This window comes from Drosophila ananassae, chromosome 3R (assembly GCF_017639315.1).
Source record: "Drosophila ananassae strain 14024-0371.13 chromosome 3R, ASM1763931v2, whole genome shotgun sequence".
Classification (NCBI taxonomy): Eukaryota; Metazoa; Arthropoda; class Insecta; order Diptera; family Drosophilidae; genus Drosophila; species Drosophila ananassae.
Window position 1 is genome coordinate 4,473,882 of NC_057930.1, and position 23,237 is coordinate 4,497,118.

The window sequence follows — 23,237 nt, forward strand, 5'->3', positions numbered from 1 at the left end:
CCTGACCCGACAATGGCCATAAATAGATAATATCATATTATATAAGTTATCACCCGGCACATTCGAGCCCCTCCCTTTGCTCAGCATTATTCGCCCCCTACCACTACGCCCTGAACTCGACCCAGACTCTTAAACCCGAATCCACAACATAAGCACAATTCCCAATATTCAAGTGCTGTGGGTTCAAGTACATCCGGCTATGTCGCAAGAGTGCAACTAAGTCACAAGTGTGCAACTATGTACGCTGACTCAAATGTTGCGGGAGAGCTGACACCAACTCTTGACACAAAGTGTACGCCGACTCTTGACCGGAAAGCTGACTCCACACCCGCTGACTCCACACCCGCTGACACCACACACGCCGACACCACACACGCTGACACCACACATAGAGTTGGAGTGGGAAATCGGCCAACTCCGAACTGACGATCGGAGGGTCACGACTCTGCGTAGTCAGTCTTCTCCGGACCTCAGAACCTGGCAGCTGAACCTAATATTCTTTTACTCAATTCCAAATTGTATCCTTTAAACATTATTTCCATTAAATATCGAACCAATTGTTAGATTAAGAATCAAGGAATAAAATTGTATTAACCCAAGCAAGCATGAACGGACTTCTCCTTATCAGGTGACCAATAAAGGACACCTTAACTGGCGCCCGAGCGGGTAAGTAGAGTGAGTGTATTGCGAGTGCTGAAAAGTGTTTTCCCAAGAAAAAATCAATCGAAATATACAAACATAGAAATCCTTCTCGAAAAAAAAAGAAAAATATTCTTCGTTTTGTCCCCAAACAAGATTCTTTCCCCAAAATAAAATAAAATGAAGAATGAATAGGAAAAAAAGGTTCCCAAAATAAGCCAAAAAAAGGGGAAAAATGAATAGTGAAAAATTTAAAAGTGTAGAAATTTTTCCCAAAATAAAATAAAAAAAAGGGGAAAAATGAATGGTAAAAAATTTAAAAAGTGTAGAAATTTTTCCCAAAATGACATAAAAAAAAGGGGAAAAATGAATAGTGAAAAATTTAAAGGTGTAGAAATCTTTCCCAAAATGAAATAAAAAAAAAGGGAAAATGAATAGTGAAAAGTTTAAAAGTGTAGAATTTTTTACCAAAATAAAATAAAAAAGAAAGGGAAAGTGAATAGGAAAAAGTTTTAAAGTGTAGAAATCTTTCCGAAAATTAAAGGAAAAAAAGAAGGAAAAGTATAGAAGTGAAGTAACGAGGGGTTTTTTGTTTTTTCTTTCAAAAAAAATAAAAGAATAAAATCAAGAATAAAAAAGCATTTCCTCTAAATAAAAAAATATAAAAGAATAAAATTTTTTTTTAGATAGGGGAATTTTTAGAGAGGTAGAGGATTTTTTCCTTAAGGTATAAAGAAGTAAAAGAAAGTAAAAGTAAAACATTAAGGTATGGGAAAAGAGCGGGTAATTTAAGAACGAAAATAAGAATGAAATTTAAAAATGAAAATGAAATCAAAGAATTACGAAATATGAAACAAAATTAAAAAGAAAACGAAGAAAAATATGTGTGGTAATAAAATAATGAAGTAATTACCCACCGCGGCGGTTTGCTACCATAGCATATACGCGGGTGCTAAAATATTGCTTCATATAAAGAAATAAGAGAACCACCGCGAAGACATTCGCGAGTGGCAAGAATTATAACAAAAAAATATAAAAAAGGGTTGTGTTGTGTTATAAAAGTAAAGAAACGGAATTACCCACTGCGGCGGTTTGCCACTGGCATATCCGCGAGTGTTAAAATATTGCCGTGCATAAAAAAATAAGAGAACCACCGTGAGCATATTCGCGTGTGGCAAGAAAAATAAACCAGAAAATAAAGATAAAAAATGGTGTGTGGCAACCTACTGGAAACGCTAAGAGGTGTGGAATGCACCCAAAAAAAGCTGCCCAGTGGGTTGTGTGTGCAACCGTACCTGAGTAGGCCTGCGGGCTAAAACGGAACAATACGGACCACCGCGCCCAGTACCAAGAAAATAAAAAAACACAAGACAAACCCAAAACCAAAATTTACAACACAAAAACAAAAAGGAAAACCTAAAAGCACGAAACAAAAAAGAAAAACTGAAAGTATGCAACAAAAAAGTGAAAATTAAAGTATGCAACAAAAAAGGAAAACTAAAAGTATGCAATATACGCAACAAAACAGCACCCGTAATACACACTCACTCTACACCCTATTACAATTAAATAATATTATATTCTGCTATTCCTCATATTTAAAAAAATTTCTTTTTCTAATTATCAGAAGAATTTGAAGACGAACACGAGCACTCCAATATCAATACACAAACACTTGTAAAGGGTGAGTAAAGCGCTTCCTCCCTTCCTCCTCAAAAGATAAAAAATTCAAACACCACTTACGAATACCAAAAATTATATTCCAAATAAAAAACAAATATTAAAAATTATATTGTAAGAAGAAAAACAAAAAATTCAAACAGCATTTACGGATACCAAAAATTATATTCCAAATAAAAAACAAATATTAAAAATTATATTGTAAGAAGAAAAACAAAAAATTACAACCACCATTTACGAGTACCAAAAATTATAAAAACAAATATTAAAAATTATATTATAAGAAACAAGAACAAAAACAAAAATTACAACCATCATTTACGAATACTAAAAATTATATTTCAAAAATTTAAAAAATTAAATTGCTTACTTACGTACTATTTTTTTATACGACTTACACGTCATTCTCTTGGGACCCCTTGGCATAGGTCTATAGTATTTTTTTCCTAAATAAAACATTTTCCCCTTCCTCTTGAAATGGAAGAAATCAAGGCCACCCTGCAGAAATTCGACGAGAGCCTTAAGACCCTCTTAGATCAGGTTGTAGCAGTTAAGGAAAATATTAGGAAAGTCGGAACGAGGGTAGCTACACTCGAGCAAGACCATGAAAGACGTAATCCCGCGGTGACCCAACCCGTTCCCCTGGTCCGTCCGCGCACCGAATATGAACTGAAGGAAACTTCTACTTTGCCAGATTGCGTTAAGGAACTCCAGACTTTTGAAGGGGAGCCCGGGAAATTCGTGTCCTGGATTAACAGGGCGCAAGCCATTGTCAATGATTATGAAATCATTATAGGCAAGCCCTTGTACAGGACCATCATTCTTTATATTAGACAGAAAATAAGAGGTGACGCCGATTTGGCGCTCTCTTCTTACAATGTAGAAGACGATGATTGGTCGGAAATTAAGCGGGTCCTTTCGCTTCACTACGCCGACAAGCGAGACGTCCGAACCCTTGAGTATCAATTAAGCCAATTGACACAGGCAGGTAGAACCCTAGATCAATTCTACAATGATGTCAATAATCACTTTTCCTTTATCCTAAACAAATTAAAACAATCGGAGCACGCGCCTAACGTGGCCAGTGCCCTGATTGAGATGTATAGGGACAAAGCACTGGATGTTTTTGTAAGAGGACTCAACGGGGATGCCTCTAAATTACTGATCATCCGGGGTCCGAAAAATTTGCCGGAGGCATATTCCTTTTGCCTAGAGCTGCAAAATGTATCGGTCAGGGGTAATGCACGAATGGAACACACAAATAAGTTCACCCCATTTTTCCAACCCCGCTACCCAACAAACGCATCACGCTATGCGCCTCCAATAGCCCCACGGTTTCCGCCTTCGTTCCAATCACCAGTGAGGGCACCGGTGGGCGCAACCTTTAATGATGGTTCATCCGGTAATTCACGGGGCTTTAATAGATTCCAGGGACCACGACCAGCCATTAAGATGGAATCAAATCGGTCTGGTCAGTCGTATCAGTCCGGCTTTGGCATACGCCGTGGAAACGACTCCGTGTATGGGCCCCAAAATACTTCATCCGGCCCGAATCCCTTCAAGAAGGCACAAAGATTGTACCACATGACGGCGGTTCCATCTAGCGTGGTGACAATGCCTGAGGACGACACGCAAAATTCCGCTTGTCAAACTACTTACGTAGACGAAGCGGTGAGCGCCCACGACACGAGCCTTGAGTATGATGCCCCATACCATAAGGCCGACAACGAAAACGCTAACGATGAGGCAAATTTTATGACGGACGCCTATCCAGCGTGCCGTACATAGAATACGTCGCGCGGAATGGCAACAAGTTAAAGTTCCTTATCGACACCGGCGCGAATAAGAACTTTGTTAGCCAAAAACACTCCGCCGGCTCCATCCCATTATCCACTCCCTTTTATGTTGAATCTGCTACTGGTAATGCTAAAATCACGCATTGCCTGATAGGACGATTCTTTGAGCCCATTGGCAATGACTCAATTACCACCTTCTACGTTCTGCCTGGTCTGAATTCCTTCGACGGTATCATCGGTGACGATACTCTCAGGGAAGCAAAAGCCCTAATTGATCGGAAAAACGATCTCCTGTTAATATCCCCTGGTATCCAGATACCCCTTCTGGCGAGATATTCCTCCAATGTCCATGCCCTGATTGATGGCGATCATGACGATGAAACCAAACAAGCGCTGGACAATCTACTTAAAGAATTTGCATCAATTTTTGAACCACTTTCGTCAGGGGAATCGGTGAATACAACCGTTAAAGCCGAAATACGTACTAGTACCCAAGACCCCATTTTCACTCGCAGTTACCCATACCCCGCGAACATGAGGGGGGAGGTTGAAAAGCAAATACAAGAACTCTTAGACGGGGGAATAATAAGGCCATCTGCCAGCCCGTATAACTCTTCGATCTGGATTGTCCCAAAAAAACCTAAGCCAAATGGTGAAAAACAGTATCGCATGGTCATTGACTTCAAGCGCCTGAATGCGGTTACGATATCCGATACTTACCCAATACCGGATATAAATTCTACTCTGGCTAGCCTTGGGAAGGCCAAGTATTTCACGACAATTGATCTGACGTCTGGCTTCCACCAAATTCACATGAATGAGAAAGACATTCCTAAAACGGCCTTCTCCACCCTCAATGGGAAATACGAATTCCTTCGTCTACCATTTGGCCTAAAAAATGCCCCGGCAATCTTCCAGCGGATGATTGACGATGTTTTGAGAGAACACATCGGAAAAATCTGCTACGTCTACATCGACGATATTATTGTTTTCGGCGAGGACTATCAGAGCCATTGGAGCAATTTGCGTGCGGTCTTCCAAAATCTTCGGAAGGCCAAACTACATGTAAACTTGGAGAAAACACGTTTCCTCTCCACACAGGTTGAGTTCTTAGGTTACATTGTTACGCAGGACGGCATTAAAGCAAACGCCCAGAAGGTGAAAGCAATAACCGATATGAAGCCCTCTGCTAACGTGAAGGAACTGAAAAGTTTTCTTGGAATGGCCTCATACTACAGAAAATTCGTTCAGGACTATGCGACAGTCGCAAAACCATTGACGGATTTGACGAGAGGAGAGTTCGCTAGAATTAAAGCATCACAATCTAAGAAGGTTCCGATCGAACTGGATGGCGTAGCTTTACAGGCCTTCAATGACCTGAAAGCGATTCTTGCCTCCTCTGAAGTCCTGGCTTTCCCCGATTTTAGTAAACCATTCCATTTGACCACTGACGCGTCGGACTATGCCATAGGTGCTGTTCTGTCCCAAGACGAGCAGGGCAAGGATCGTCCAATAGCCTACATTTCTCGTGCACTGAATGAAACTGAAGAAAACTACGCTACCATAGAGAAAGAAATGCTCGCGATAGTATGGGCATTAGATAATCTTAGATCTTATCTCTATGGCGCGGGGTCAATCAAAGTATACACCGATCACCAACCACTTACGTACGCGTTGAGCAATCGCAACTTCAATGCGAAACTCAAGCGATGGAAGTCGCGAATTGAAGAATATGGCTGCACAATTTCTTATAAGCCCGGTAAATCCAACGTCGTCGCTGACGCCCTTTCGCGTATCACGACGCAAGTTAACTACCTCGGGTCAACTACGTGCACTGCCTCTGAAACTGACTCCTTGGCCACCGTTCACAGTGCGCTTGAGGATGCTTCTCAATTGATACCTCATGTAGAAGCACCAATCAATGCGTTTAGGAATCAGCTGGTTTTTGATGAAAACCAGCTTGAGTACTCATGCGAGCACCCGCATGTTGGTTATGTCCGTCACTTAATCCCACTTAACGACGAGACCATGTCCAGTTTAGTAAACATTCTCGAAAAATATTTAAAACCCTCCATAATTAATGGAGTAAAGATTGCCGAGACTTACCTCCCATCCTTCCAATCTACATGCTTTGAGAATTTTAAGCTATATAAAATTCGAATAACGCAGAGATTGGTAAAGGATTTGTCCGATCCAGAGCAAATCTCCGAGATAATAGAAAGGGAACATCGCAGGGCCCACAGAGGTCCAAAGGAAGTCACCATCCAAATTCTGGAGAAATTCTATTTTCCCAGAATGGCAAGTACGGTTCGTGCTCAGTTGTCATCGTGCGACTGCTGCAAACGATTTAAATACGAACGTCATCCCAATAAACAAGAATTGCAACCGACACCCATCCCAACCTACCCATGCGAAATATTGCATATCGACGTGTTCACCAAAAAAAGGTTTATCTAAGTTATATCGACAAATTTACGAAATTCGCCAAACTTTTTCCCCTACAATCCAAGGCATCAATTCACCTCCGCGAAACATTGTTAGAGGCCCTTCATTACTTTACGGTGCCTAGAATGATAGTGTCGGACAACGAAAGGGGTCTCCTTTGTCCGACTGTATTAAACTATCTCCGAACATTGGAGATAGAATTATATTATACCCCTACTCAGAAGAGTGAAGTCAACGGCCAAGTGGAAAGATTTCATTCAACCTTCTTGGAAATCTACCGGTGTTTAAAATTCGAACATCCCAAATTCACAAGTGCACAGTTAGCACTGATCGCTGTAGACAGATACAACAACTCTGTCCATTCAGTGACAACCAAAAAGCCCGTTGACCTATTTTTGAACCGCGCATCGCGCATTAATTATCAGGGATTATCAAACTTCAAGGAAAAAACACTTGAAGACGTTAGAGGCCTGATCGAACGAAACCAGATTATGGCCAATATAGCGCATAATAAAAATAGGACCGAACCTAAACAATACGAGTCGGGGGATAAGGTTTTCGTCGCTAATAAGCAGATTAAAACGAAAGAAAAGCAACGTTTCAGACCAGAGGAGGTCCAAGAGAATCGTGAAGTGACAATAAAAACTAAATCAGGGAAAATCTTACACAAAGCAGACTTGAGGAATTGAAGAGCGCTTTACAACCCTCTATTTTTTAAGAAAAAAAAACAAAAAACACAAAAAACTTTTTTATTTTTGACACTTTCACAAAACATTAAACGTAGAATAAGATATTATAAGTATGAATAGTATATACACAAGCTTTTCTTTCCTTCTTGATCAATGCCCTACAAGCCTCACAATCATCGGTCTCGCGTCAGCCGCGCGCATATACAAATACAACGCACCCGTCGTACCCCTGCAACAAGGAGGAGTATGGCGCATCAACGGAATGTTCAAGCTAGTTCACGTCATCGACATATCGAGGATGATGCAGCTAGTGGACGAAACTAGCCGGGATGCGGCAACCCTGCCGGATCAACGCATCAAAACTATAACGAGGCATTACCTGGAGCAGGCAGCGGAAGGGATGAACAGAGTAATGAGGCCAACATCACGCAGAGCTCGAGCGGTAAACTGGCTGGGTTCAGCCTGGAAATGGATAGCAGGATCACCGGATGCAGAGGACTGGAATGCGGTACTCAACTCGGAGAAGATGATCACCGAAAACATCAACCAACAAATTCGGATCAACGCTCGACTCTTCGACGCAAGCCACAAATCGATTCAAGAACTAAATGATGTGGTAGCGAGAGTCAATGCGATTGACGGAGATCTCCACGCAGTTACAGCAACACTGCATAAGGCAATTATCCTGGCTGGCCAAGTGGCGGAAATCACGAGGGCCTGCCAACTTGCCAAAACGGGAGTGACGAATTCGAATCTTCTGGATCACGAGGAAATTGAAACCATACTCACGGAAGTCAACGATCTCCCGTACCAAAACGCTGTGGAAGCAGTGGAATTTTCCCGGACTGGCTATAGACCTTCCCTTGGTTACGTTGATGACGTCAACACTCAAAACACACAGGCGATGTCTGGCGTTTCACGAGGCGTAACCTTTTCCTACGTCTTGGAGGCTTCACTAACACTAGTAGTCTTCTTGATCCTGTTCATCATCTGGAGGAAGCTGACCTCCACCGAAGGAATACCAACCACGAGGGTTATAACGGAAGACCTGGAGAACCCAAAGAGGACATCGACAACAGCCCACCATTCTGTTAATTGATCTGCGGGACGCAGACTTTTAGAGGGGGAGGAGTTATCACCCGGCACATTCGAGCCCCTCCCTTTGCTCAGCATTATTCGCCCCCTACCACTACGCCCTGAACTCGACCCAGACTCTTAAACCCGAATCCACAACATAAGCACAATTCCCAATATTCAAGTGCTGTGGGTTCAAGTACATCCGGCTATGTCGCAAGAGTGCAACTAAGTCACAAGTGTGCAACTATGTACGCTGACTCAAATGTTGCGGGAGAGCTGACACCAACTCTTGACACAAAGTGTACGCCGACTCTTGACCGGAAAGCTGACTCCACACCCGCTGACTCCACACCCGTTGACACCACACACGCCGACACCACACACGCTGACACCACACATAGAGTTGGAGTGGGAAATCGGCCAACTCCGAACTGACGATCGGAGGGTCACGACTCTGCGTAGTCAGTCTTCTCCGGACCTCAGAACCTAGCAGCTGAACCTAATATTCTTTTACTCAATTCCAAATTGTATCCTTTAAACATTATTTCCATTAAATATCGAACCAATTGTTAGATTAAGAATCAAGGAATAAATTGTATCAACCCAAGCAAACATGAACGGACTTCTCCTTATCAGGTGACCAATAAAGGACACCTTAACTTATATATTAATTTTATTATCTTTAATACATAAATACTTTTAATTTATTTCATTTTCTTTGTCGTTATTAAGTACAAATTCAAAAAAAAATTTTTAAAAAATAAAAAATAAAATAAATAAAAAAAAATATTTATGTATATATATATACATACAGTGGCGAGCAAAATTGAGTGTATGTTCAGAACTCAGACTTTCGTCACCCACAAAATCATAACCACACAAGATAATCCCAAAATTTTTTTTGTTTTATATTCATTATTTTATTCTTAATAAATTTTAAGCAAAAACAGTCATGCCAGAGATAAATTCTAGGAGAATAACAAAAAAAACGAAAAAAACCCGCATAAACTCAATTTTGCACGTACGCACTTTTTGCCTATTTTCGCTTTCTAACTTCTCTTATCAGCACAAATCGGCAAGATTCACCATTATTTTTGATTTTCTATTATTCTTAATGTTCGTAGCACAGATTAAAACGTGCTTCAGACTAAGCAGAGTGTAACTGAATTAGCTTATAATTAGAAATAAATTTTTCAAAATTTGCGAGCATAAAAATGCGAAAATTATCTGAAGATATTGAAAATAATGTAGTTAGCCTGACCGAGAATGGTTGTACATCACGTGAAATTTCCAAAAGGCTTGGTATAAGCCAATCGGCGGTAATCGCTGTTCAGAAGAGACGGAATGTGACTCCCAAAGCGCAAGTCGCAGGTCGCAAGAAATTATTGAAGGAGTCAGATGCTCGACTAATGATGTCGGAAATGAGGAAGAACAAGCTTCTAACTCCAAAGGGTGCTTCCTTGGCTATAAACAAGAATGTTAGCGAATGGACAGCTAGAAGAGCGCTGCGAGACATTGGGTATATTGCAAGTGTGAAAAAATCAAACCTGCATTATCCGTTAAAAATGTGAAAGCTCGATTGAAATTTGCAAGGGCACACAAAAATTGGACTGTGGACGATTGGAAACGAGTTGTCTGGTCTGACGAGTCCAAATTTAACAGATTTCAGTCCGACGGAAAGCAATATTGCTGGCGCAGACCCGGAGATCGCATCCAAAGACACCATGTAAAACAAACGGTTAAACATGGTGGTGGAGGTATTATGGTTTGGGGATGCTTCACGTGGTGGCATGTTGGCCCTCTACAGTTAATAGAAGGTATTATGCGGAAAGAGGACTACCTACAAATATTGCAGACCAATCTTCCCAATTTTATTGAAAAATGTGCTTATCCCGAAAAAGAAATTGTTTTTCAACAAGATGGGGATCCGAAGCACACGGCCAAAATTGTTAAGGAGTGGATTGAAAAGCAACCTTTTAAGTTAATGGAATGGCCAGCACAAAGTCCCGACCTCAATCCGATTGAAAATCTTTGGTCAATCGTGAAAAGACGGCTCGGGCAATACGAAGCAGCTCCATCAAACATGGGCATCCTTTGGGAGCGTGTTGAAGCTGAATGGAGACGTATTCCCAAAGATATAATTGAAAATTTGGTAGAGAGCATGCCTAAACGTGTACAGGAAGTTATTTCAAATAAAGGTCTTTGGACAAAATATTAATATTAATTTAATAATTAAAACATCTGGAAACGTGCAAAATTGAGTTTATGCGGGTTTTTTTCGTTTTTTTTGTTATTCTCCTAGAATTTATCTCTGGCATGACTGTTTTTGCTTAAAATTTATTAAGAATAAAATAATGAATATAAAACAAAAAAAATTTTGGGATTATCTTGTGTGGTTATGATTTTGTGGGTGACGAAAGTCTGAGTTCTGAACATACACTCAATTTTGCTCGCCACTGTATATATATTATCTTTCTTTAAGAAAATTTTATTAGTAATAAGAATTAAAATAACTCCATGAAATTACGTTATTTTTCAAAAGTAGGGAGATGTGGTGTATGCACACATGAGTTCTTATTACACAACATATATGTATATTGAGCGGCAACACTTTGTACATAACAATGTACTCTGCAACAGCGTGCCAAATGCCCAAACACATTTCAAGTGCATACGTAATATGATATGCAATTGCATTCACCGTTTAGAATCGAGTCAGCATGGTTCCCACGCTGACCACATATATACATATGTGCATCCATAACTCTCTGCCCGTTTCTACATACTGTAACTTGACTTATATATAAAATATATAAATCGGCTGCTCTGCCGCTGCGCCGACAGCTAGCAAGCCTTAGTGTAAGAAAACCACAATTCATTCAAATAAAGACACTGAACTGGATAAGACACATCCTTTTCAATTCTACACTGGCAACGAACATGAAAACTGCCATCATGTGCAAAGATCAGACGAATTGGCCACGTCATAACCAACCTTCCATTTCATCTTCCTCTGTTTTGAAAAACTAATGACTTCTCTAACACTTACCTATCAGAATACAAGAGGGTTACGTAGTAAACTTCCCAAACTGTATTCTGATAGTTCTTTTTGCATCTCACATTATTGTTTTTACTGAAACTTGGTTAAAGCCGGAGATCTTAAGCTCCGAAGTTTTTCCTAGTAAGTACACCACTTTTAGATGTGATAGAACTCTGCGAAGAGGAGGAGGAGTGTTAATCTCTGTAGACTCCAAACTCGCTTCTGAAGAGGTAAAATCACAAGAGTTTGGTGACATTGAATTCCTTTGCATCAAAATCACTTTGTCCGATCAATCTTTGTATGTTACCTGTTCTTACATACCACCTTCGTCCGAACCGCCAACATACTGGCAACATTTGTCCGCTATTCGTTTGGTTTTCGATCGTCTGTCTGATGGTGACCAGCTGATAGCTCTGGTTGACTTTAATATCCAGAACTTATGTGGTCAAATATTGAATATTCACCGTCTTTACAGCTTAACTCCCACCACGACTTCCCTGTGGGCATGTTGACATGTCACTTGGGCCAATTAACCACGTTAGAAATTCTTTAGGTCGCTGCTGGACTTATGTTTCGTTTCTGATCCTGATGGAATTACTCTTTCCAGAGCTTTGCCCCTTTCTGACCCTGAAGATCCATATCATCCACTCTTGAGCTTTCAATTGAAAACAACTCCTTAATTGACCTTAAGTCTACACTTCAGCCTCATAAAGTTCGTTTCTTTCGTAGGCTGACTTTATGAAATTAAATAAGTTTATTTCGGAATTTGATTGTCTGATTTCCTGCATGCGATGATATAAACTTAGCATTACAAAAATTTTATTTCACTGTAAACTCATTTTTTGACGTTTGCGTGCCGTGGAAATATCCGTCCGCTTCAACGAATCCGCCTTGGTATACAAGGCACCTTATAAATTTAAAGAATAGTATAAGTAGACTTTTAAATAAACATAGATTATCTGGCTGCACAGTTGGTTATTCAAGATACTTAGTAGCTAGGTCCAATTTCACCGTGCATAACTCAGAATGTTATAGGAGTTATATTCGCCGCTGCAGGATTCAGTTTACTCAGGATCCGAAGCAGTTATATAACTTTGTAAACACTAAGCGTAAACATGTATCTTTTCCCCCACTGCTTACGTTTGAGAACTCTTATGCGAACACTGATCAAGCAATGACCGATCTCATTGCACAGTTTTTTCAAACTACCTATTCACCTAGCAGCAGTTTAGCTCAGCCTTACACTTATAATATCAAATCAGCCAACCTTATATTTTGCCCATCTTTTGATCAAAGTGGTGTGTTATCGGATCTTCTTAAGGTTAAGCCCGTGTATTCGCCAGGCCCTGATGGAGTACCAGGCTGTGTTCTGAAGTACTGCGCCGAGGCACTGTGCAAACCGCTTGTTAAACTCTTTAATCTATCGCTGGAAACTTCGATCTTTCAGCTTATGTGGAAGGAATCCTTCATTATTCCGCTGCATAAAAAAGGGGAAAAATCCGACGCTGCTAATTATAGAGGCATCTCTAAATTGTCAGCAATTCCAAAGCTTTTTGAAAAACTTATCACTCCACATTTGCAACACCTATGTAGTTCAATAATAACTCAGCATGGCTTCATGAAGCGCCGCTCCACCACTACCAACTTATTGGAGCTAACATCTTTTATCACGGATGGCTTCCGGAATGGCTTACAAACAGACGTCATATACACTGATTTCAGTAAAGCATTTGACTCTGTTAACCATTCGCTTCTTATAAGTAAACTCAGTCTCTTGGGATTCCCAACTGATCTTCTTATGTGGATTTCGAGCTACTTATCAGGGAGAACCCAACGTGTTTTCTTTAAAGATGTTACGTCGCGTTTAGTTCGCGCCACATCGGGGGTGCCCCAAGGAAGCCATCTTGGACCCCTACTTTTTACATTGTTTATTAACGACTTGCCCCTTGCCTTAACTAATTCACTTGTACTTATGTACGCTGATGACGTTAAGCTACGCTTTCATTATAAATTTACTAGCGCCCAGTCTAGCCTTCAATCCGATTTGGATAATCCTTAAAATTGGTGTTTAGCAAATAACCTAAAGCTTAATGGATCGAAATGTAAACTTATGTCTTTTTACCGATCTAGTCCTCATCAGGCTATGGGAACGCCTTAGAACGATTAACTCAGGTTAACGATCTAGGTGTCCTATTAGATTTGAAACTTAAATTTACCGACCATATATCTACCATGGTTAATAAAGCTATGGGTGTGCTTGGTTTTATAAAAAGGTGGTCAAAAGAATTTAATGACCCGTAAATAACTAAAACGTTATATACATCACTGGTCCGTCCGATTCTTGAGTATGGATCGTGTGTCTGGAATCCTCAATATGGAGTACACCAAGATCACATTGAATCTGTACAAAAAAACTTCCTTACTTTTGCGCTTAGGGGACTTAATTGGGATGCAAATCTTTACCTCCCTTCTTATCGTAGTAGACTTTTACTAATCAACTTACCATCATTAACAAACCGTAGAACGATGTTGGGTGTCATGTTTCTATACAATCTTATTTACGGAAATATAGACAGCCAGCATTAACTAACATGCTTAAATTTTAACGTTCCTAGTAGAAGGACTAGAAACTTTCGTCCTCTACTCCTCAGCCATTGTAGTTCGACATATGCCCAACACGATCCGTTCAGGGTATTATGTTCGGACTACAATGGTCTCTACCACATCTTGTCACCTTGCTCTACTAACAATCTTAAATTGCTTATACTAACCGCCTTATCTGTGCAACACTCTTCCTCGTGATATATTTCTCCTACTTTTCGCTTAACTATCTCGGATCTATTCCCGCGATTCGAGCCGTACGTCACGCGGCAGCGTCCCTCGGTCGGTTGGACGGGAGGTGGGCTGTACGTATGCAGTGGGAACCTTGCAAAAAAAATAAATAAATAAATAAAAGTGCTACCGAACTGAGCGGACGTGCTCTGCCCGAGCTCCAGAAAAAACTGCAACACACAAAAAAAAAAAAAAAATCTGGCGTAACCCAATATAAGCGAAAAGACGCCAATTAACCACAATTTGTTTGAAGCAATAGACAAGCTTTTTCTAACAGTTGTGATGTGCTAAAACAAAAACTAGTGCATTGTTTTAAATAAATGAGTGCCACGCAATGAGCAGCTTAGAAGTTCAGTGAACCAAAGAAACGGCTTCTACTCTTAGTTTTCAACCCTCAATATCGAAATGGAAAAATCGGTGATTAAGAGCAAGCCGGCCCTACTGACCGCTGAAAGCCATAGGGCACGGTCTTGCTCACCCGCTCTGCTCACTCCGACTCCCGCGTCATCGAGTTCGCAGTGTAAAACCCCCCTCCGATGGCGGAACCAAATTTCGCACTAACAACAAGCAATGCTGCAATTTCAGCAACCACAGCGACATCCACTACAACTCAAAATACCGCGACATCAACGATTACTGCGACGATTAAAGTGCCAAAACGGCCCCGGCCATACAGACTGGATTGGATCGCTACATCCAATTTAAGCGCAAGCTCAGCCCACAGAGTAAACCGGCAGGCAATAAAACAAAAATTAACCGCGTCCAGAAGATCGACGAAGAAGCAGGAAGATCCAGTAGTAACAGATTTGCCCTACTGGCGGAGATGGACGAAAACCAACCAGCGCCAGACATCGCAAACAAACCCAAGCCTCCTCTAATCTATATCAGGGAGAAAAACTCGAGTGCCCTGGTCAACCGAATTGCGTCGTTGATCGGGAACGGTGACAACTTTCATGTTTTCTCACTTATCAAAGGGAACATCCACGAAAAAAGGTGCAAACTAAGACTGAAAAGCGCTTTTGTACCGTGTCCAAATATTTGGACAATGATCGGATAAGCTATTACACGTACCAGCTGAAAAGCAGCAAGGGATTACTAGTATTAGTAAAGGGAATCGAACCCGATGTTACCGCCGCGGAAATAAAAACCCCCCTAAGGAAAAGGGTTTCGCCGCCAAGAACGTTATTAACATTCTAAATATAGATAAAAAGCCACAACCACTCTTCAAGTTCGAGCTCGAGCCAGAAAGCAGGTCACTGAAGAAGAACGAAGTCCACCCAATCTACAAGCTGCAATATCTTTTGCATCGGAGAATCATCTGTTGAACAGCCACATAAACGCAACGGTCCAGTGCAATGCACTGGACACACTAGGTCATACTGCACACTTCGGGCTGTCTGTGTAGTCTGCGGGGACACCCACAACTCCACTTACTGCACTACAAACAAGGGCAGTACCGCGAAGAAATGTGCAAACTGCGGAGACAACCATACGGCAAACTATAGAGGATGTATGGTGTACAAGGAGTTGAAGAGTCGCATGCGTCAAGCGACCGCAACGCGCAACCAAAATCCACAGAATGTGTACATTGCATCAAAAGCTACGCCAGACGTCTTCTTCGCCAAAGCTGTGATGTCCTCATTCGGTCCCCTAAACGCCACCAACGGCTTTTCCTATGCCGATGCTCTATGATCTGGAATGGAAATCTAATCAGCCTAACTCACACAGCAATCAACAGGCCCCAGAACAGCACATAGCAAAAACGGAAACTAAATACTTACCCTCAACCAAGTAGTGATGGAGCTTATGTCACTCATGAAAACGACCTTCAAACACTTGTTTAGAACCAGAACGATGGTAATACAGCTGCTCGTAGCACAACAGTCTAAATAATCTATGCAGACTCTACAAATATCAATGTGAAACGCCAATAGGTGTCTCACGGCATAAACTAGAATTGTCACGATTCTTGATCGATAACCATGTTGACGTTATGCTACTGGTGGAAACGCATCTTACAAGCAAATACAACTTTCAAATAAAAGGCTATACAATCTACCGCACAGATCATCCAGATGGGAAAACCCACGGCGGAACTGGAGTTCTAATCAGAGAACGTTTAAAACACCATCGATACAAATTCAGTCAAGAATTTGTTTGGAATTTTGTTGGCATTTGCCTCGTTTCTCAATCTCGGAGGGACAATTTATGAACTTCTACAATTCACTGGGGGATCGTTTTATAGCCGCAGGAGACTACAACGCTAAACACACGCACTGGGGATCACGTCTAGTGACTCCCAGAGAAAGGCAATTGTACAATGCAATTATAAATGTAAGAAATAAACTGGACTATGTTTCCCCTGGAAGTCCCACATACTGGCCAACCGACCCACGCAAGCTCCCAGACCTTATTGATTTTGCGGTAACAAAAAACATACCTTGCAATCTAATAAGTGCCAAAGCAGTTCCGGACTTATCATCAGACCACTTGCCTGTGCTTTTAACGCTTCTTCAAAGCCCAGAATAAACTGAACACCCCCTCAGCCTGACATCGCAAAAACGAACTGGATTAAATACAAAAAGTACGTGAGTGCCCACATATAACTTGCCCAGGAGTTTAACATGGAATCGGACATCGATTACACTACGAGCGCCCTGGAAGAAGTACTCGTTTACGGCAGCCAAAATCTCTACTCCTCAAGGGAAGGAAGAGACCTAAACAAACACCACAAATCTAATCAGCAATTCGAACAGCTCGTGCGAGAAAAGAGGCGCACGACTCGTGATTGGCAAAACAGCAGATCACCAGCTTAAAAGCAACGCCTTAAGGAAGCAACACGATCACTCGAATAGGCTCTTCACCAACAGAAAGAAAATGCACAGCTGAGGTCCATCCAGAATCGTTCACCACAAGCACAAAGTATCCTCTGTGGAGGGCCCACCCAAATCTCAGCGCCCCAATCAAAACGACAACCCCTATAAGAAACTCTTCGGGATGCTGGGCTCGCAGCCGCGAAGACCGAGCTGAAACATTCGCTACACATCTCGAAAGTATCTTCCAGCCAATTCCTGCCTCAAATGCATTCCTTCTGCCAGTCATTCAACCAGAGGCTACCCCTCAGTCAACTGCATCTTCATTCCGGCCGAAAGAAATCGAAAAAGTCATAAGAGGGCTAAAACCAAAAAAGGCTCCCGGTGGTAATATAGTGACGCCAAAGATAGAGGTCGTCTGCAAATTTTTTAATGGTATCATTAATCTTGGCTATTTCCCAAAAGAGTGGAAGTGACGCCAAAGATGCTGATCGAACTCCCAAAATGCGCTATAGAGGTCGTCCGCAAACTATTTAATGGTATCATTAATCTTGGCTATTTTCCAAAAAAGTGGAAAAAATCCATCATTATAATGATACCAAAGCCTGGAAAACCGCCATCATACAGACCAATAAGCCTTCTATCTTGTTTGTCTAAATTGTTTGAAAAATGCTTGCTAACTCAAATAACACCACATCTGGAAGCTTGAAAAATTATCCCGGCACACCAATTTGGCTTCCGAAGATACCACGGAACCATCGAGCAAGTGAACAGATTAACATCCGAAATACGCTCAGCCTTTGAACAGCGAGAATACTGTAGCGCTATTTTTCTCTACGTATCGCAAGCTTTCGACCGAGTTTGGCTTAATGGACTCATGCACAAAATTAAAACGTATTTGCCAACATACACCCACAACCTACTGGAATCATACCACTACAATAGGGTATTCTCCGTGAGATGCAACGCAGCTACTTCGGGCGACTACATCATCGAAGCTGGAGTTCCACAAGGAAGCGCACTCAGCCCTACGAACGCACAACTTACAATGTCAACATTCGCCGACGATACTGCTATCCTTAGACGCTCCAGATGCCCAACTCAAGCAACAAACCAATTGGCTAATCATCTAATAGTAGTAAAAAGGTGGCTGTCCGATTGGCGCATTCAAATAAACGAACAAAAGTGTAAACATGTAACGTTTACTCTTAATAGACAAACATGCCCTCACCTTTCACTAAACGGTATGCAGATCCCTCAAGCTAACGAAGTAATGTACCTTGGCGTCCACCTTGATAGACGACTAACATGACGTAATCGAATGCAAGAAGGTGCACCTAAAATGAAAGCCAGCAGCCTCCACTGGATCATACTCTACAATTCAGTCCTAAAGCCAATCTGGACGTATGGCTCCCAGCTATGGGGGAACGCGAGCAGCAAAAACATAGACAGTCATACAGCGCGCTACAATCAAAAATCTGTCTTCGCACCCAAATCCCCTCGCTCAGGGATTGACTCGAGTTTCTAGCAGATCCCGTCTACGACGCAACGACCTTTCAACCCAGCAATCGATTTTTAGGGCCGTCTAAATCTGTATCAGCCAACATGACTGTCAGATAAGTTAAAGATATAAGATTTGATACACCTCTTGTTAGTCTTCCAAAGAGAAGATTAAAAAAATAAAAACAAACAAAAAAAAAAATTGGCCACAGAAACTCCCAATAATTCTTTTAGGACTTCGCACAACCAGCGTCTTTACGTAGACTTTTTGGGTCCATATCCTAGGTCAAAGAGTGAAAGTGTTACCATTTGCATTGTTTTAGATCATTATTTATTTGTCTTTTTTAAACCAGTAAAGAAACTGACGTCGGATGTCATAATAAAATACAATATGTATGTATCTAAAGATTCGTGCTAATAAAGATTCGTAATAAAAACTGCTTGAAATTGAAAAGTGTTAAGGTGTACCAATTATTGTGTATATAAAGAGAATATATAAAGAGATAATAATAATGTGTATATAAAGAGACGGATTTAAGTCTGCCCTAATAGTGCCCACTCGAATTTTAAAATAACAATAAACGCTTTAATGGCTTACTCTCTTTGTTTTTCGCTACTTACGCACACATTTAAATGTTTACATGTATGTTTTTTTTCCCATCACTGCTTTAAATCTAAGACACCAGCGGCAGCAATCTTCTAGAGACCAAATGCACTGGTAGGGGAAAAGTTTGTACAGTATATTAAAATTGTTTCATTTGACACTCAATAGTTGATCTGACAGGACTATTATTTCTAATATAAATTGGACATAGCGATCTTAAAGTTGAGGCAACGGACTCGGAATTTTTTTGTAAATTTTAACAATTTCGCCTTGTTGATAATTCTAAACCTCGCTGAAGAAACATATCAAAAGATCGGAAGAGCGTGTAAAGAATGTGTCTATAAAAAGACCCATCCTAAGATATGTAGTTAAGATAAGATATGTAGATATGTAGACCCTAAGATATGTAGTTTTCCCATTTCAACCGCAATAGCTTTTCCGCAAACGCAAGATTTTAGCTAACCATGCACCGCAAATGCGTCAGAACGTGTTAATCGCTCAGTAATAATACACTCTGGTCTGGGCACATCACCGTATATTTCCGTAGTATATCACCTTAAGTCAATCGAGAAGATTCGCTGGAGTTAGTACGGAGAAAGGCAAGTGAAGAGATGTGTAAACAAAATGAGAGAAACCTGACGCACTATAACTTACGGTCCCGAGAGGTCCACTTTTTGGTTGGGCAAGAAACCTTTAGACGTATTTTTCACGCGGTTCCCACTGCCCACCTGCCATGCAACCGACCGAGGGACGCTGTCGCGTAACGTACGGCTCGAATCGCGGGAATAGATCCGAGATAGTTAAGCGAAAAGTATGAGAAAGATATCACGAGGAAGAGTGTTGCACAGATAAGGCGGTTAATTTTTTTTTTTTTTTTCCTATTACTCCGCTTGGGAGCTTAGGGCATCCACAAGTGCATTCCATCGGACCCTATTTTGCGCTGTTCTCTTTGCCACGTCCCAGGTGATGTTATTGTCAGCGAGTTCGCGAACTGTTGATCGGAGCCAGGTTAGCTTGGGGCGTCCCACTCTTCTGCTTCCTTGCGGGTTCCACTCCAGGGCCATCCTGACTATACCTTTCCTTAGTGCATGACCAATCCATTTCCATTTTTTCTTCTTTATCTGCTGCTGGATTGGTGCTTCGTTTGTGCAGCGCCACATCATTGGTTATTCTATTTGGCCAGAATATACCACATATGATCCTTAGGCACTTATTGACGAAGGCTTGCAGCTTTAGTACCATTCTTTGCGATGTCAGCCAGGTTTCCGATCCGTACAGCAGTACGGATTTGATGCACGCATTGAATATTCTCAGCTTTGTTTTTCTGCTGATCTGCTGGTTTCTCCATATGCGTTGCAATCTCCCGAAAGCAGACCTGGCTTTGCTCAGACGATTCTCCATGTCTTTTTCCACTCCCCCGTTTGCGGATATTACGGTGCCTAGGTATACGAAACTGTCGACATACTCGACACTTTTCCCGCATATGGTGATCCTGCTTTGGTGAGAGTGGAGGATCCGCATCGCTTTGGTTTTTGCTGCATTGCAATGCATTGATGGAGAGTCCAACTGCTTTGGCCCGAGCTTCGAGGTCACTGCATTTGGCTTGGATGACGGTGAATCTATGAACTAGGAGGCAGATGTCGTCCGCGTAGTCCAGATCCTCTAGGTGTCTGGTGAGGCTCCATGTTATGCCGCGGTTCGATCTGCACACTTCACTCATAATCTAGTCGATCACCAAGTTGAACAACAGCGGTGACAAAGGGCATCCTTGCTTGACGCCAGTGTTCGTCTGGAAGGGTGCACTGATTTTTCCATTGTGCAGTACCGCCAAATCCGCATCATCGTACATAGCTTTCACTATGTTTATGATATTGAGTGGCACTCCCTTCCTTGCAAGCGCCCGTCATATTGCTGCTCTATTTACTGAGTCGAACGCCTTCTGGAAATCGATGAATTGGAGGTACAGCGGCGCGCGCCATTCCACAGCTTGTTCGGTGATTGCGCGTAATGTGTTCGCTTGGTCTACGCAGCTTCTGTGTGGCCTAAAGCCTCCTTGTTCATCGCGTATTGTTGGCTCGATTTTTTCCAGTAGACGTTCATTCAGTAAAGTGGCTAGCACTTTGTAGCTGGTGTTCAGCAGGGTGATTCCTCGCCAATTATTGCAATCACTGAGGTCTCCTTTCTTCGGTAGTTTTACGATGATGCCTTTCTTCCAGGATGGGGGATTCGCTCGTTCTCCCATATGCTCTCGAAATGCGGGTGCAACGTTTCGGCCATTAGAAGCGTGTTAACTTGGAGCAGTTCTGCGGGTAGACCGTCCTCTCCGGCTGCTTTGTTGTTCTTCAATTTCCTGATTGCATCACGAATTTCTCTAACAGATGGTGTCGTGTGAGGAATTCTTGTGTTGGTGTTGGGTACAATACTTCTGAAGTCGTCATCTGCGCTGCTCGCATGCTCTGTGTGGCTGATTTCTAAGAAGTGTTGTCGCCATCTGCGGATCTGGGCATCATCATCGACAAGGAGTGTTCCGTTGACATCTCGTACTGGATGGTTCTGTTTTTGGTAGCTTCCAGATAGCTTACTGATTGTTTGGTATAGTGAGCGCATGTTGTTGGCGTTGGCGGCGCTCTCTGCATTTTCTGCAAGCCTATCTATGAGTGCTCTCTTGTCATTTCTGGCTGATTTCTTCACTAGCTTGCAGAGTTCCTTGTATTCATCCCGTGCTCTGCAGTCGTGATCCGCCTTCGACTTGAGGGAATTTCTTCTACTGATAAGCTCCCATGTGCGTGTCGAGATCCAGTCTGTGCTCCTGCGTTGTCGGGTGCCAAGCAAACCCTCCGCGGTGCTCCTCAGTGTGCTGCATGTGTGTTCCCAGGTGTGATTCTGCTGCGGTGTTAGCTGTTCACGTAGCATTGTTGCCAATCTGGTGGATATGACAGGGTCTCCAAGTCGGTGTAAGTTCAGGGGGGTGGTCTTCTTGTGCTTCTTCTGGTGGCCGTGTGACTTCGTCTGAGCTTGATTAAAAGCTCTCCGACTAGTAGTTCATGGTCACTGTCAATTGACGCACTTCTCCTGTTCCGTACATCGCTAAGGGAGTGTCTCCATTTCCTACTTATGCACAGATGGTCAATTTGGTTGCGTGTATGCCCACTCGGTGATGTCCACGTGTACTTGTGCACTTCCTTGTGGGGGAATACAGTGCCACCAATGACCAGTTGGAATGTCTGGCATAGGTCGGCCAGCCTGTCGCCGTTGTTGCTACGTGTTCCCACACCGTGTCGGCCCATGATTGCTTCCAATCCGTTGTTGTTGGGGCCTAATTTCGCGTTGAAATCTCCCATGAGAATTTTAATATCACCTCGTTTGCTCTTGGTGAGTGAAGATGTGAGGGCATTGTAGAAGTCGTCTTTGATGTCATCGCTGGCGTCTTCTGTCGGGGCGTAGCATTGCATGATGGTAATGTGCCTAGCGTTGCATCGGAATCTTGCAGTGATGATTCTTTCGGATACCGGATTCCAGGTGATAAGTGTCTGTTTGTATTGCTTTGACACGTATATTCCTACTCCATTCCTGCCCCCATCACTGCTCCCACTGTGCATTACTAGATTGCCGTGTGTTGTTGTTGTCGTCCCACTGCCTCTCCACCTCATCTCGCTTATGCCGGTAATTGCGATCTGCATTTTTTCCATCTCCTTTTCAAACTGCGCAAGCCTGGAAGGCTCCATTAGGGTCCTCACATTCCATTGTCCAATTCGTGTCCGTTGCGAAAAGCGGAGGGTCGTCATCGGGTTGGGGGTGTGAGTGTTTTCTGATCTTGTGTTTGTTTCTGTAATCGTTATTGTTCAGTCGATCCGGTAATTAGCCGAGTGCAACCTATCTCAGAAGTGGGGCTGCCACCTAACGACATCTGGAAATGCCGGTTTTTCGGTTCTCATGCACATAATTATAAATAGCGAAAAATCCAACGAAAGCTTTGTTCGCTGTTTACATCATATGCGCGAGCGCCGAAAAGCTTTCAGGGCCATGCACATGACACGAGTGGGGCTCGAACCCACGACCTCACGCTTAGCGAGCTAGTACACTAACCACTAGGCTACGAGGCCCCTCCAAGGCGGTTAGTAT

At 42.3% G+C, this 23,237-nt stretch overlaps 2 protein-coding genes across 2 annotated transcripts; both read right to left on the minus strand.

The window, feature by feature from the left end:
* Window positions 1-20,090: 20,090 nt before the first annotated feature.
* Window positions 20,091-20,964, minus strand: LOC123257365. The gene is made up of 3 exons (XM_044716181.1): window positions 20,893-20,964; window positions 20,581-20,838; window positions 20,091-20,447 (listed from the first exon to the last, which is right to left on the minus strand). The coding sequence occupies exons 1-3, from the start codon at window positions 20,962-20,964 to the stop codon at window positions 20,091-20,093; spliced, it is 687 nt and encodes a 228-aa protein (XP_044572116.1).
* A 1,111-nt stretch (window positions 20,965-22,075) lies between these two features.
* LOC123257366 (craniofacial development protein 2-like) lies at window positions 22,076-23,237 on the minus strand. The gene is made up of 2 exons (XM_044716182.1): window positions 23,104-23,237; window positions 22,076-23,012 (listed from the first exon to the last, which is right to left on the minus strand). Exon 2 carries the CDS (start codon window positions 22,898-22,900, stop codon window positions 22,076-22,078), a length of 825 nt encoding a protein of 274 aa, XP_044572117.1. The 5' UTR covers window positions 22,901-23,012; window positions 23,104-23,237.